Source organism: Erinaceus europaeus, chromosome 5 (assembly GCF_950295315.1).
Source record: "Erinaceus europaeus chromosome 5, mEriEur2.1, whole genome shotgun sequence".
Classification (NCBI taxonomy): domain Eukaryota; kingdom Metazoa; phylum Chordata; class Mammalia; order Eulipotyphla; family Erinaceidae; genus Erinaceus; species Erinaceus europaeus.
The window spans coordinates 95646365-95663544 of record NC_080166.1 but is presented as its reverse complement, the minus strand read 5'-3'; the positions used below and the strand labels follow the sequence as shown (position 1 = coordinate 95663544).

At 39.4% G+C, this 17180-nt stretch overlaps 1 protein-coding gene across 2 annotated transcripts in view; it reads left to right on the top strand.

The window, feature by feature from the left end:
- Positions 1-16826, top strand: part of GXYLT1 (glucoside xylosyltransferase 1) — a 53330-nt gene extending 36504 nt beyond the window's left edge. For both annotated transcript variants that reach the window (XM_060191559.1, XM_060191558.1), the window contains one exon: positions 11680-16826. In XM_060191559.1, coding sequence (XP_060047542.1) covers positions 11680-11841 — 162 coding nt within the window. In that variant the 3' untranslated portion in view covers positions 11842-16826. The remainder of the gene's footprint in view (positions 1-11679) is intronic.
- The last annotated feature ends 354 nt before the right edge of the window (positions 16827-17180 follow it).

Here is a 17180-nt window from a genome sequence, read left to right as displayed (position 1 = left end):
AGTTTTCCACATAATAATACCACCCCCTCTGTCATCCTTTTCCAGGACCTGTACTCTCCCACCAAAGTCTTTTACTTTGGTGCAATACACCAATTCCAGTTCAGTGTTTTCGCTACTGATTTTCTCTACTTGTGTTTTCTCTTCTGATTTTGTTATGAAAGTCTTTTTGAATAACCATTATGCTATCTCCCCAGCCCAAGGCATTCTCTTATTAACCGCAGTACAGATGATCCAATTCAAAAACTGTTAATACTTTCATGTGTCATTCAGGTGTCTTGTTTGTTTGTTTTGTTAAGTTAGAGCCTTCTGCAGTCTCAGTTTCACTGCCCCTGGGCTGATTTTTTCCCACCTCTTTTGCTTTTTTTCTAATTTTAGAGAGGGGGAAATAGGCAGAAAAGGGAGAGACTGTAGCAGTGCTCCACCATCTGTGGAGCTTCTTTTGGTGTCCTGGTACTCTTGATTGTCTTATCAGGGTTTGACTCCAGGGCCTCCTGCATGGCGAGGTAGGCACTCTGCTGGGTGAGCTCTCTCCTTGGCCCACCTGTCTCTTCACCTTTGGCTTAGAACAGTTTCTCCCCCCACCCCTTTTTTTTTTTTGTCTCTTAGGACATAGCATTTCTAGAAAATAGTACCTTGTCACTCCCCATTATGATTAGATTTAGGGTTGTCCTGTATCAGTGGTATGTAAGTGGTGTGGTGCCTCTGGGTGTCACGCTGTAGTCCCCTTTGTCTGCGTGTCCCTCATTGGTGGTGCTGGTATTGATCACTTGGTAGAAAATGTTGTTCACTTCTGTAATTGCTTCACCCATTTCCTCTCTCCTTATCCTTCCCCTAGCTACATGTGCCAGTTTCTGTTTCTATGAATTCAGTATTTCTTTTTTTTAATTTTTTATTTAAGAAAGGATTGATTAACAAAACCATAGGGTAGGAGGGGTACAACTCCACACAATTCCCACCACCCAATCTCCATTTCCCACCCCCTCCCCTGATAGCTTTCCCATTCTCTATCCCTCTGGGAGCATGGACCCAGGGTCATTGTGGGTTGCAGAAGGTAGAAGGTCTGGCTTCTGTAATTGCTTCCCCACTGAACATGGGCGTTGACTGGTCGGTCCATACTCCCAGTCTGCCTCTCTCTTTCCCTAGTAGGGTGGGTCTCTGGGGAAGCGGAGCTCCAGGACACATTGGTGGGGTCTTCAGTCCAGGGAAGCCTGGCTGGCATCCTGATGACACCTGGAACCTGGTGACTGAAAAGAGACTTAACATACGAAGCCAAACAAATTGTTGAGCAATCATGGACCCAAAGCTTGGAATAGTGGAGAGGAAGTGTTAGGGGGGTACTCACTGCAAACTCTAGTGTACTTCTGCTTTCAGGTATATATTTTGCAGTAGTTTACGGATACGTGTGAACATATGCTCTCTCTCACAGAAACTGGTGTATATCTAGGTTTTGGGACTTTGTTAGAAAGTGAACCACCTGAGATGGAATTAGAGTATACTATGAAAGGAAAGGTCTCACCCGAGTAATGAAGCTGAAGGGTTGTCATTCTACACGTGAAGTCTCTGGACACAGTCTGAAGTGAAGCATGTTGAGGTGGCAATCGTTGTGTTGATTAGGTTGCGATCGGCAGATGCAATATTATTTGATATGGATTGGGAGAGGCATACGGGAAAGTGGGCCCTATGCAAGGGTTCCAGGACTGGGGGAAGTAGAGGCTCTATAGTGGAGATGTGAGGGGAAGCAATTACAGAAGCCAGACCTTCCACCTTCTGCAACCCACAATTACCCTGGGTCCATGCTCCCAGAGGGATAGAGAATGGGAAAGCTATCATGGGAGGGGGTGGGATATGGAGATTGGGTGGTGGGAATTGTGTGGAGTTGTACCCTTCCTACCCTATGGTTTTGTTAATTTATCCTTTCTTAAATTAAAAAAAAAAAAAGTTGTTCACTAGTGCTGTTAGACCACATACACTGCAGTGTGCAAGGACCTGGATTCAAGCCCCCAGTTCCCACCAGCAGGGGGAAACTTTACAAGTGGTGAAGCAGTGTTGCAGGCATCTCTCCTTTCTCCCTACCTCCTGTTTCCCTCTAAATTTTCCCCTGTCTCTATCAGAAAAGAGAAACGGGAGGAAATAGCTACTGGGAGCAGTGAATTTGTCATGTTGATATTGAGCCCCAGTGATAACCCTGGTGACAACAGAACAAAAAGCAAAGCAAGGGAGTCGGGCTGTAGCGCAGTGGGTTAAGTGCAGGTGGCGCAAAGCACAAGGACCGGCATAAGGATCCCGGTTCGAACCCCGGCTCCCCACCTGCAGGGGAGTCGCTTCACAGGCGGTGAAGCAGGTCTGCAGGTGTCTATCTTTCTCTCCCCCTCTCTGTCTTCCCCTCCTCTCTCCATTTCTCTCTGTCCTATCCAACAACAACAATAATAACTACAACAATAAAACAACAAGGGCAACAAAAGGGAATAAATAAATAAAATAAAATATTAAAAAAAAAGCAAAGCAAAACAAAAAAAAGTGTTGTTCACTGTGATAGTTGCAAATTGATGATTATTCAAGTCCATTAGTACGATTGCCACTAGCAGCATTTGGTGTTCAGCTTTCTGTTGTAAGAAAGAGTCCTCCCGTTTTGCCCATTTGTTGATCTATACATTAGGAGTTTGAATTCAGAATGTGGGAGATAGCATAATGGTTATGCAAAAGACTTGCATGTCTGAGGCTCTGAGATGCCATGTTCCACCTCTATCATCACCATAAGGTAGAGCTAAGAAGTGCTCTGACTAAAAATAATAGTAAGTATGTAAGATGAAATCTTAAAACAGGGGCCAGCAAAACAGCTCACTAAGCTGCTTTGCCATATGTGTGACCCTGGATCAGTCCTGGCCCCCATCACATTGAAGAAAGCTTCAGTACTTCAGTACTGTGGTCTCTTTTACTCTCTGTCTTAAAAAATTCCGAATAACACATCCCAATGACAGTTTTCAAATTCTTGTGTGCTGCTGTTTTGCATATTTGGAGATAGATTTGAGGGAAGGCAGCTTTGAGAAAAAAATTCAGAGAAAACCCAATATCTCCCCACTCAGGAGTTTGGTTTCACAGTGATCAGAATCTAGCTGAGAAGAGAATCAGTTCACACCTCTATAATGAACTGCAGACTGCAGTTTGGGATAGGGTTCTAAGAATCTGTCTTGAAAAGTTGATTGAAGTGATATTACACCCCCAATTAATCGACAGTTTCAGAACTGACTCTGAAAATGACTACGAAAATGTCAGCTGTTCTTTATCCAGAAATGAGACAAGACAATACTAAAATTGACGTAGAGTTGCAAGGAACCAGAGTGGTCAAAACAATTTTGAAAAAAAAAAACAAAGTTGTTCCAAAATGTTCCAAATTCAGTACTTGACAATTCAAAACAGCCAGACTTCTGAGCAAACTCATATATATGTATGTATGTGTGTGTGTGTGTATATATATATATATATATATATATATATATATATATATATATACTTTTGAAGAATGTTAACATTCTTCATATTGAAATAAGTTTGAAGAATCAAACAGTGGTGCACTTTGTTGAGTACACATGGTACAGTGCACAAGGATCCAAGTTTGAGCCCCCAGTCCCCACCTACTGGGGGAAAGCTTGACAAATGGTGAAGAAGTGCTGCAGGTGTCTCTCTCTTTCACCCCCTTCCCTCTCAATTTCTTGCTGTATTTACCCAATAAATAAAGACTAAAAAAAAGAGAGAGAGAAAGAAATCAAACAGAAGCACCCAGAGTTCTAGGTACTGAAAGATACTAAAACAGGTACAGTTCAAATGAATGAAACAGTCACATTGGAAAGGGAGTATAGAAGGAGGAAACCTAGTAACTTCTGACCACAGAATTGAAAAACACAGTGTAAGGGTTTTCTCAAAAGTATGGTTGTTTTTCCTTTCCAACCCAACCCAACCCAACCCAACCCAACCCAACCCAACCCAACCCTCACCCATAGTAGATTATTATTATTATTTTTGCTACCATCTTTCTTTCTTTCTTAAAATTTCTTTATTGGGGGATTAGTGTTTTACAGTCGAAAGTAAATACAATAGTTTGTACATGCATAACATAGTAGGTTATTAAGGCTGAAGGCAGCTAGGAGGATGTGCCCTGTTACTCTGATGATCTGAAGAGTTGAGTTTTTTTCCTGTATATCAGTGTTTTTCCAGTATGATGGCAGGCAGAGTATTGACAGGATATCAGGCTCTAGTTCTCATGCATAATTTTCTCACTTTTTGTTTTGTGAACGGGACAGGTAAGGTTCCAAATAGCTTTCCCATGGTATAGCAACACTCACTAGAAAAATTACGAGATTTAGCGTTTCTTTTAGTATAGCAGGCCTTGTGTGCCTGTGGAAGTCCATATTGTATTTTAACAATGTTTTATCATGGGTTGTCAGGAGGCGGTAAAAATGAAGAAAAGTACTTTTGGGATTTTGAGGCTTTGCAAGGTAGAACAGAACAATACTCCTATAAAAGTATGATTTCTTTGTTCGTTTTGAGTGATTTAAAAATTCACTGTGAGGACATTTTTAAATCTCCCTAGTTCTGCTTGATTATTTCTTTGGTTTACAAATACATACTTTTAAAAAGCTGGGCAGTACCTTTAAACTAATTAATTGCACTTGATTATTTTTATTTTTTTATTTTTTTTAATATTTATTTTATTTATTCCCTTTTGCTGCCCTTGTTGTTTTATTGTTGTAGTTATTACTGTTGTTGTCGTTGTTGGATAGGACAGAGAGATATGGAGAGAGGAGGGAAAGACAGAGAGGAGGAGAGAAAGATAGACACCTGCAGACCTGCTTCACCGCCTGTGAAGCGACTCCCCTGCAGGTAGGGAGCCGGGGTTCGAACCGGGATCCTTATGCCGGTCCTTGTGCTTTGCGCCACCTGCACTTAGCCCGCTGCACTACAGCCCGACTCCCTGCACTTGATTATTTTTAAAGTAAGCATTATTTTTAGAACGATTTTAGACACCAGATTCATAATTGTGTGTGTGTGTGTGTGTGTGTGTGTGTGTGTGCACGTGTGTGCGCACGTGTTTGCTTTAGGTCTGTGTTAACTGTATGTTTTTCAGTATTTCTACCTAATGAAATTAAGCAGACTTTTATGGTGCTCTTAGTGTTTTTTTATCATCCCTTATGTATAATTCAATGAGAAGTATAATTTTAAAAAATAATTGCATTCAGACAAGTGTACTTATTGGGCAAGTTTCTGGCAGCAGCTTAGTTGCTAGACATTGGACACAGTCAACAATGTGAGTTCCGAAGGAGGCAAACCATCTCATTCTTTTTTTTTTTTCTGATTTAAAAAAATTTTTTTTATTGGGGAATTAATGTTTTACATTCAGCAGTAAGTACAATAGTTTGTACATGCATAACATTCCCCAGTTTCCCATATAACAATACAACCCCCACTAGGTCCTCTGAATCCTTCTTGGACCTGTATTCTCCCCACCCACCCATCCCAGATTCTTTTACTTTGGTGTGATACGCCAATTTCATTTCAGGTTCTACTTGTGTTTTCTTTTCTGATCTTGTTTTTCAACTTCAGCCTGAGAGTGATATCATCCCATATTCATCCTTCTGTTTCTTTTTTTTTCTTTTTTTATTATTATTTTTTTTATTTAAGAAAGGATTACTTAACAAAACCATAGGGTAGGAGGGGTACAACTCCACACAATTCCCACCACCCAATCTCCATATCCCACCCCCTCCCCCGATAGCTTTCCCATTCTCTATCCCTCTGGGAGCATGGACCCAGGGTCATTGAGGGTTGCAGAAGGTAGAAGGTCTGGCTTCTGTAATTGCTTCCTCGCTGAACATGGGCGTTGACTGGTCGGTCCATACTCCCAGTCTGCCTCTCTCTTTCCCTAGTAGGGTGGGTCTCTGGGGAAGCTGAGCTCCAGGACACATTGGTGGTGTCTTCAATCCAGGGAAGTCTGGCCGGCATCCTGATGACACCTGGAACCTGGTGACTGAAAAGAGAGTTAACATACAAAGCCAAACAAATTGTTGAGCAATCATGGACCCAAAGCTTGGAAAAGTGGAGAGGAAGTATTAGGGAGGTACTCACTGCAAACTCTAGTATACTTCTGCTTTCTTACTTTGGTGCCATACTCCAAACTCAGTCAATTTCTGCTTTGCGTTTCTACTTCTTTTTTTTTTTTTTTACATGCATAACATTCCCCAGATTCCCATTTAACAATAAAACCCCCACTATTTCATTCATCATTTTTCATGGACCTGTATTCTCCCCACCCACCCACCCCAGAGTCTTTTTCTTTGGTGTAATACTCCAATTCCATTTCAGGTTCGACTTGTGTTTTCTTTTCTAATCTTGTTTTTCAACTTCGGCCTGAGAGTGAGATCATCCCATATTTATCCTTCTGTTTCTGACTTATTTCACTCAACATGATTTTTTCAAGGTCCATCCAAGATCGGCCGAAAACGGTGAAGTCACCATTTTTTACAGCTGAGTAGTATTCCATTGTGTATATATACCACAACTTGCTCTGAATGACTCTGAAAATGTCCAATAGTTCTAGGTTATCTATCTCTTCATTTAGCTCCCTTATGTCTTTACTGATTTTCTTCCTGGATGATCTGTCAAGTTGAGATAGTGGGGTGTTGAAGTCCCCTACTATGATTGTGTTACTGTTAATATATTGCTGTAGCTCTTTCAGTAGAAGTTTGATGTATTTAGATGGCTTCTCATTGGGTGCATAGATATTAATAATTGTTAAGTCCTCTTGATTGACTGATCCTCTGAGCATTAAGTAGTGTCCATTCCTATCTTTTTTAATCTTATGTATTTTAAAGTCTATCATGTCAGATATGAGAATAGCTGTTCCTGCCCTTTTTTGTGGGCCATTGGCTTGAATGATAGTTTTCCATCCTTTCACTTTAAGTCTGTGTTTGTCTTGTTGCGTTAGGTGAGTTTCCTGTAGACAACATATTGTTGGGTTGTGTTTTCTGATCCATCTTCCTACTCTGTGTCTTTTAATAGGTGAATTCAGGCCATTCACATTTATTGATATCAAAGATTGAAGATATTTTAATGCCATTCTTGTAGAGTTTTAGAGTGTTTTGATATATGTTCTATTTGTGGTGGTCTGGTTGTTTATAGGAAACCTTTCAGAACTTCTTTCAAGGCAGGCTTGGTGATGGTTGCTTCCTTCAACTGTTGCTTGTCTGAGAAGGTTTTGATGCTTCCATCTAGTCTGAATGACAGTCTAGCAGGATATAGTATTCTTGGCTGAAATCCTTTCTCATTGAGCACTCGATAGATATCTTGCCATTCTCTTCTGGCCTGTAGTGTTTGTATGGAGAAGTCTGCTGCTAATCTTATGGGTTTTCCTTTGTAGGTGACTCTTTGTTTTTCTCTTGCAGCCTTGAGGATCCTTTCTTTATCCTTATTCCTTTCCAATCTAAGTATGACATGTCTTGGTGTCTTTAGGTCTGGGTTAATTCTGTTTGGGACCCTCTGGGCTTCTTGAATCTTTATGTCTTTGGTGTTGTCTAGACTAGAGAAATTTTCAGCTATTATGGCCTGGAGAACGCTTTCTTCCTCCCCTTCTCTTTCTTCCTCTGGTAAGCCAATAATGCGTATATTGTTTCTTTTGAAGTCATCCCATAGGACTCTGTTGTTGTTTTCAGCATCTCTTAATCTCTTTTTGAGATCTCTTACTTCTTTAGTTGTCTCTAATTCATCCTCAATCTTGCTAATTCTGTCTTCAGCCTCATTGATTCTATTATCTCTGCCCTCTACTGTTTTCTGGAGTTCATCTATTTTGTTGCCCTGCTCTGATACTGTTTTAGCTTGTTCAGCTAGTTGCCTTCTTAGCTCAGCAATTTCAGCTTTCAGCTCTCTAATAACCATGAGATTATTAGAATTTTCTTCCATATTCTCATTCGTTGTTCCTGCAGTTCTGATTATAATTTTTTCAAATTCTTTACTCACTCCTGTTATTATTTCCTTAGCTAATGTTTGGATGTTGAACTCGTTGTTTTGTGCTTTGCCCTCTGGAGGACTTTTAGCTGGACTCTTGTCCTGGTTCGAGTCTCCATTATTTTTTCTTGTTGTTTTAACCATTTTATATAAGTTAAGAGGTTTTTCAATCCCTGAGTTGGAGTTCAGTGGTGTAAAAGCCTTTTTTTTTTTTCCCCTGTAGGCTATGGTAGCCTGAGGGCTTTTAAACTGTCAATAGGCTTCTTGGCTTAATCAATGACTCCTGACCAAGAGATAAAGCAGGGTGTGGCAGAGATAATCCAGTGGTTATGCAAAGAGACTTTCACAGCCCTTCAGCTATGCCACCGAGGTATAGGTCTTCTCCTGAGTTTCCCGGTTAGATCTCTGTGCCCTGGTGTCCCTCCCTGTTGCTGCTCCAGATTCTGAGGGTAGTAGCAATGGAGACTCAGAGTTGTACTTGGTGAGTCTCTGGGGAGTCCTTTCCTCCCTTTAGCTGTCCCCTTGTTGGTGGAGCAGACTGGAGGTGGTGTCTCCACTGACAAACTGTTGAACTGTTAGCAGTCACTTAATCTCTCCTTAGGCCCCTCTCTCCTCTCTGTCACCAGCCACGCGTGTTTGTACTCACGGGTGATTTACTGGGTTTCTGTGGTCATTCTAGTCCTGTCTTGTTTCGGTCCGGGTGGTCTCCTTTGGTATTCCTAGTTGATCCGGGAGAGGAGAGGAGAGGAGAGAAAGCGATCTGCTGCTCGTAGCCCATCCTTCTGTTTCTGACTTATTTCACTCAAACATGATTTTTTCAAGGTCCATCCATCTCATTCTTAAAATGTAAACGAGTCTGCCAGCAAATCAGTTTTTACAGTTCATACATATTTGTTAAATATTAGTTGCTGAGTGAATAAAAAATATTAAGTTTAAACATGCAAATATAAAATGAGAACAGAACATTTTATTGCTCCGTAAGATGTTTTCTGCTTCTAGTATTTCACTCTGAATTACTGGATTTCTTGGTGTTTCTGTGTTAGCTTTGATTTACTTCACACACCCTGCTTATATTTGCATAACTCTGAAAGGGGGTCTTTTATGTTTCCCTCCTATAAGTACCTTCTTGTATGGAGTTGATTTTCAGTATCTATTGGATGTTGACACTGCCTTTCTGACATATCATTAAAAACATGATCTGTTCTTTAAAAATATGACTGATCTAATTGTAGTTACTATAGTCTTAGATATAAAAAATGTTCTTCCTGGGATGTAGAAGAAGCTCACCAGGTAGGGTGCATGCTGGGGGCACCATGGACTAGGGGGAGGCTCTGTTGCTGCCATGTCTCTGAATGAAAACGTTGCAGTGAAATCACACCTGTATCATGATGTTCTCATATTGAGTCAGGGTTTGAACTCAGTGCTTAGCCTCTTGATAGTTTTCAGTGTAGGACAGAGATTTTTCTCTACTTTAGATGCTGTGTTATAAATAATAATGTTACTTATTTCATAAAAATGAAATACTTAACTTCATTAAATTAATATATATACATATGCACACTTATTAGTACACATACATATATAAACATATGCATATGTCTCCTAGAATATATACATACATAAACCATTCTAGGAGATATATATGTGTGTGTGTAACCCTTTTTACAAAAAAAAAAAAAGAGCCAGGAGGTGGCACACCTAGTTGAGTACACAAGGATGCAGGTTCAAGCCCCTGGTCCCCACCTGCAGGGGGAAGCTTTAAGTGGTGTAGCAGGGCTCCAGGTGTCTGTCTCTCTCCTCTGTCTTCCCCTCCTCTCTCAGTTTCTCTCTGTCTCTATCCAATAATAAAAATTAATTTTAAAAAAAGCTTCATTATTTTTCCTAGATACCTACATACTAGCTATTTTTCATTGTAGTCTTCCTAAGTAAGCATGCCTCCACTTTTTGTGGTCCACAAGATAATTTTAGATACTTATGTTTAGTATGTATATAAGATTAGAATTTTTGCTTCCTGAGGTGTAATGCTCAATACTTCCTGTTCAGAAAATACCAAGGCTTTAGGCTTTCTTCGCAACTCTACATGAAAAAAATCCACCATTACCCCACCAATGTGTCCTGAAGTACCACTTTCCCAGAACACCACCCCACTAGGAAATAGAGAGATAGGCTGGGAGTATGGATCGACCTGTCAATGCTCATGTTCAGTGGGGAAGCAATTACAGAAGCCAGACCTTCCACCTTCTGCATCCCACAATGACCTTGGGTCCATACTCTCAGAAGGTTAAAGAATAGGAAAGCTATTGGGGGAGGGGGTGGGATACGGAGATCTGGTGGTGGGAACTGTGTGGAGTTGTACCCCTCTAATCCTATGGTTTTGTGAATGTTTCCTTTTTATAAATAAAAGAAAGAAAAAAAAATCCACCATGGAAAGTAGCATCATTAGTTTATCCTATTCTCCTTAGATTGGCCTTGACTTCTTGCAGACTCATTAATTATGATTTGAGTGTTTTTTACTCTCTCCCTCAGCATCATGGTATTGAATCTCAGGATAGTCCATGGTGTCAGACACCCAGTTTCCTTCAGAATCTTGCATTTTCCATCAAATTCAAGCTTTCCCATAAAATGTTCTATTTTCAAGTTTTGCCCATCTTTCTAACACCCCTCCCCCCAAACAAACAAAACCCAAAAAAGACCCCAAATTAATTGAATATACTTAACCTCTAAGTATACCTGGTAAAAAAATGTTAGCCATATCTAGCCACTACTACAGTATTCCCAAAATATATCCCTTAGGATACTAATATAGTTTACAATAAGATGGGACTCAGTCAAAAATAGATTGTTGGACCAAACAATATTCAAAAGATGAATTTTGTGTCATTTTTTAAAAATGCTTTTCATATGCCAGTATGAACCTTCACAGAAAGCAAATATTGTATAACTCTCAAATGAATTTGTTCTTGGGATGCTTTCGTCTAGTTAAAGGGTGTTCTTCAGGAAACACTGAATTATGCTCCCATTTTGCTTTTCTCTCCTCCATGTCTTTTAACACTCTGTAGTCCACCCTGAGCACCGTTATCAGTGGCTGCGCAAGGGGAGCATAGTAAGGCCCTTCTTTTAAATAAATAGCCCAATTTTCATGAGTTTCAGTTACTTTCAGAATCTCGGGTGTCTTCTCACACCAATTGGCATTTTTGGTCTTCTCTGCCCTTCCAATGCTCTGCTCTGTGGCCTCTTTGCAAATTTTCCATTATTCCTCTAAATGTTTCCTATGGCTTTCTCCCTCTTCTTCAATGAACACATACGTCTACTTAATTCACTGCAAATATTTGTTGAACACATATTTTTTTTTAAATTTATTTATGAAATGGAAGCACTGGTAAGACCATATGATAAGAGGGGTACAACTCCACACATTCCCCACCACCAGAACTCTGTATCCCATCCCCTCCCCTGATAGCTTTCCTATTCTTTAACTCTTCTGGGAGTAAGGACCCAGGGTCATTATGGGGTTCAGAAGGTGGAAGGTCTGTTGTCTGTAATTGCTTCCCTGTGGAGAACACATACATTTTTGTGAAACTTTAAATGGAGGTTGCCAATATGAAACTGACTGAAATATAAACAAATGTAAATATATGTACACACACAGATATATATACCACATTTTTAATTTTCTCCCCCTAGTGTTCTTTTGAAGATGACAACATCCGTTCCTTATTGATGCCTCTAGAACTGGAACTACAAAAGACTGTGCATACATACTGTGGGAAGATTTACAGCATATTTATCAAGCAGCTTGCAAAAAGCGTAAGAGACCGTTACGACAGACCATCAAAGGAAAGGTGATTCTTGGTGACTGCTGAATCCAGTGAATTAAAAACAACAAACTATCAGAGGATACATGTGAAGAAATAATCTCAGATGAAGTATTCAGGAAGAAATTATTCATTTTCAGAGTAATTTTTTTTTTCTTCCTGAAGGAGCTAAGTGGTATATCCATGTAATGAAGAATATGTTAAAATTTTGGACCCCAACAGAAAGACGTTTAAAAAAAACACCCGATGTTTTATAATGTTATTTGCTATCATTCTGGTATTGATGAAATCATTATTGATTTGTTGTAGCCTACAAACTGAATCTTATTCTCAAGTGAGTAAGAACGATAGGGCTGTATGGATGGAGAAAATGTACCTCATACACAGTGGAAACACTCAAACTGTGAGAATAGCAATAATTTAATGTCAGCACTAACCTCACTTTAAATGTGTGAGAAAAAAAAGTTGTTTACAAGAGCAGAAAAAGGTTCTGTTTCTAAAGCAATGTGATGTAAGTGGTGTAACTGTTGACAATCTGTGTGTGCCTTTTTGCATTTCATCTCTGTTTTAAAATGTTTCTGTGACAATCATGTCTAAAATTTTTTGTAGATTGTAAGGAAGCTGCACGTTTCAAACTGAGTGGAAAGAAGGAAAGCAGTGAACTTTCTGGAGAATTTGTTTCTCTCCTGTGTGTTTGTGAAATGTAATGTTTGCATCGTGTGTATATGCTAAACTCCCTTGCCAAAACTCAAATTGAAGATAGTTTGAGATTTTATGGGATATTTTTTTAATCACTTTAAATGAAAACTTTTTAGCTTTACTGGGCATTCTGGAAGCAAAAAGTACTAGGCTATAAAGTGAAAACCTAGATACTAGCTTATGATGGTAGGAAATGAAATGGACCAGAATTCATAAGCTAAATACTTCCTGTAAACTTAGTTACAATGTAGCAAAGTGTTTCTTTTAAAACTTTTTTTCCTTCTACCTCGAAATGGTTTTGCAAAAACATTTTTGAGAAAGCAAATATGTTTTCTAGAGAGCCTTACTCGACAACTTTCATGGATGATTTGGATTAAGATTGTTAACATCTGATTGTAGTAAAAGTTTTGGTGGGGTTAATGTGCATATCTTCTTTTTATGAATGTCATTTAAGACAGTTGATTTTTATTTTTTTAATCTTGAAGGTAAAAAAAATACTGACTTCTTTCATTCAGTGCTGGTTTGAATATCTGAGTACCTTGCATTTATTGTGCTAGGGCACTTGTCTCATTTTACCAAGTGATATATATTATCTTCTTTTTTTTCTCATTTTGATATCAAGCCAAATAGAAAAGGGGGACACCATGAAGGGCAGATAGTGACATGTGAAAATAGTGGTGGTGGACTTTAAGAAGACACTGTGTCCTATGTAGAGACATGGGAAATGTAAGGGAGGGGCGGTCAGTACAGTTTTCCACTGTCTTTTGCAGCTCAATCAGGGACAGATAGGAAGGTGTAAGACAGGCCAATTAGAAGCGAAGAACCCAGCTCTCTTTAAACTGAACTAGTGGCTATGCCATGGGAGTTTATAAACTTTGTTGAAAGTAAGGGGCTAGCTAGAAAATGAGAACTGAAGACTTACACTGTTGGGAGGACATGCGTAATCATATCGAATGTCCTCGTGTGAAAGAATTGTCTGCCCAGCTCTATAACTAGACTACTGTTGTTAAGAAGCTGCTGAGAATACATTTCTTGTCTCCGTCTTTTAAGACCGGATACTGAGGTATTAGCAAACATTTTTTATTTTTAATGAAGAGGTTAAGAATTATACAATAGTGAAAATACTCAATAGTCTGATGGTGGTCTTTGTCTATATCAAGTAATTAATCTACATTTTACTACATTTCCCTTTTTTTTCTTTTAATTTATTTTAAATTATTATTTTTGCCACCAGAGTTTTTGCTGGGGCTTTACACTTGCATGACTGCTCCTAGTGAACTTTTTCTCTAGGTAGAGTGTGAGAGAGAGGGAGAAAGAAAAGGAGAGACATCATAATACTGCCCTTCCACTCATAAGGCTTCCCCTGGGCAGGTTCTCCCATGTGGTGACCAGGGACTTGAACTTGGGTCCCTATGTGTGGTAAAGTATACACTCTACCGCATAAACTAACTCCCGCCCCCTAGTCCCTCTTTAAAGATACTTGAAGTGTCTTTAAGAAAATTCCAGGCATCATGCTATTTCATGCTATGCACACTTGATAACTATAATTGTTACAACTCTTTTTACGTCTTTTAACATCTAGTGCTTGAGCAAATTTTCCAGATTCTTTTAGAATTGGAGCACAAAAATAGATCCCATTGTGATTTGTTTTTATCAAGACCCTAAGGTTTTTGATGTCAGTAGTTTGGGAACCACTAAAAGTTATTTTGCCAGCTTGAAGGATGATTAGAATATCATACTTGTTGGCACAGCTGATTATAAATCAGATCCTGAAATAATTTGATCAGAGGAGATACTCTGGATTATTGGCAGAGTAGAACTTTGTATTAGTAGAAAGTTCTTAGATTTAATTCCATCAGAATCAGCCCCATGAATTCCTACATGGTTGATAGGAGCTATGTGGAGTGTGGCCATAGCTTAGTCCAACTGGTCTACAGACTGTCCAGTGACAGGGTGGGCTGGGCTTGTGAGCTGTGGCGTAGCCCACTGTCACACACTTCACCTTGTGGATCAGCTAGAAGAGGAGCTGTCATCTGACTAGGCACCTTAAACTTAACCTAGTTTGACATTTTGCCACAAATTAGGAAGGAAGAAAACTTAGGAACTTTTTTTTTTTTTAAATTCAGGACATTACAGAAAGTCTAACAACATAAAAATGAAGTTCCTTAATTTACTTTTAGAGAAGGCAATTTTTTCTCCTTGAGAATTCTCAAAATCTGATGTTCTTAGTGTTAATGAAGCTAAATTACAGATGGACAACATGGAGAGAACGCATTACATTGTTTGCCAGTGTAAGTGTTCTTTTCATAAAGCAGTGATTCTATGCAGTTTGTAATCACAGATATAATCATTAAGTATATGTGTTAGAACAATTTCTGACCTCACAGATATCTCTGGGCTACAGTATTACCAAAGTGGAGTGACTTTAAAATGTAGTCAGGCTTGATTTGTGTGAAGTAGCCATTATTAAAGAATTGGAAATCCATATTGTGATTTATATTCAAAGAAAATGTGTGTGTCTCCACTACCTCCTGCCCTCTGAAGACTAGCTCATAGTGAATAAGGAAACCAGGTTCTCTGTGCCTTCCGTGCTGGAAGCAATGATGTTACTGCTAACTCATTGCTTTCTCTTCTTGCCTCCAATCGGATGTTACTGGTTTAATGTTACTGGGGCTGGGGGTGGGGGGAAATTCAGACTGGATATCAGTAGGTCTGAATTCTCTTCTTAGGGACTCTGGGCCTAGCATCAAACATTCCTGTGCCTTCGGTTTATAAATAGTCAACATGTCCTTACAATCTCACGAGAAGAGGAGAGGCACTGAAGAAATGAGGATGGATTCAAAAGTATGTTGCATGGCTTATGTGGTGCCTTGCTGACAGTGACTGTTCATGTGTTCTGGCCTGATGTAAATGTGCCCATTTTTCTAAGGCAGAAGTTTCTTTGGTAGGTTTTTTGTTTGTTTGCTTGCCTGCTTGTATGGTACTGGGGATTGAACTCAGGACCTCATGCTTGTGAAGCATGTGCTTTACCACTGAGCTACCTCCCTGCTCAGTGAGAAAGTGTATGTGGTGTGTGTGTAAGGTTTTTTTTGAAGAGAGGTAGATACAGAGTGAAAGACCACACAGCACTGAAACTTCCTTCAGTGTGGTGGGGGCCAGGCTGGAACGTGAGTTGTGCAAATGCCAAGGCAGTGCACTATCCGAGTGAGCTATTTTGTTGGCTCAAAGGATGAGCGTTTAAGGAAGAGAAAGCAGAGAAGAATGAAGTAAATGAATGATCATGAAAGAAGGGAACGTGTGGAAGTGAGAAAAGTGATGGAGAGAAGGGGAGAAGGGTAGGAATGGCAGAAGGCAGATTGAGTGAAAAGATGAATTAAGTAAGTAAGTTAAGCAGAGTGGAGAGCAAGTGGGGAGACAGTCCTCCCCTGAGTTGTCATGCTCCACCCCATGCCTTGCTGGCTTGCCTTCCTCTTATTCAGTCTGGGCGGTTCCTCGGGGTCTGTCGCTGACTTTCATGGAAAGGGCAGCAAGACGAGCATTGACTAATACAAGAGTCATTTACTGGTCACCTTACTCAGTGATCAGTGATGCTGATGATTCTGGTGCTAGTAATGCAACCTTTTTATTTTTAAGTTGGACTCCAGTTTGTGAGCTAAGACCTGTGGAAATAACATCTCAGATTTTGGCTAGGAGAAGGTAATAGGTTGACAGTGGCAGTCGGGGGTGGAGAGGCTTTGTTGCAGCTGAAGGAGGTCCAGGTGGCTGTGGCTGCAGTTTTCCTAGAGATGCTGCTAGAAATCACTCCTCTGATTCATTGGCAGGTTCAATGTTCAGTCATATCTGTACTACTCCTCAGTAGTCAGACTTTCAGCTGAATCATTCCAAAAATGGATTGAAGAGAAAAGACAGCACAAACATTTTGGGAGAAAAAATCTTAGAGGTAGTATTCAGTGTCTTTTACTTTAGACGAAGTTTTAGGAGTTAGAAGTTGTAAGTAACAAACAACTTTGTAGCAACCAGAACTTTCTCTTTTTTTTTTTCAGGGGGGAGAGGAAAGATCACTGTTTTATTTAATTAAAATAACTTGATGCTCTAGAAAGAAAAAACTTGTAGAAAAGAAAGATTGCTGGAGTCAAGAGTGGGGCCAATTATGCATTTATTAACTAATATTAAGTGTCTTAAAAGAATCATTGCCTTATTACATTTTAGTATTTAATAAAAGTAGGTCAATAATGATTTGTACTATATCAGTTATCTTTTTATACATTGCCAAAGGACTCCCCCCACCTTTCCCTATTAAAGTCTGGCTAAACTGTTCTGATGTTTGTTTCTTAATTCATTGATCATGAAGTTCTATTTGAAGACTAAGTTCTATGAACTTGGATTGAATCTAAGAGGTAGCGTAAGAAGGTTCCTTTTTAAAAACTAAAACTAGATGTGATATAATTTAAATATTTAGCAGTTACAGAATCATGAGAAGAATGTGGGAAGCATATTGGACTGGGCAACTTAAAAGGGATTACCAGTGTCAAATTTAATTGTCTTACTTCTGTCAGTAACTCCGTCTGATAAGATACTTTAGAAATTTTTTAAAAGCTCAGTTTTCAAATGAGAACCTTTGAAAATATGTTTTTAAAAAGGAACTTGAGATATGTATAATACTGTAATGCT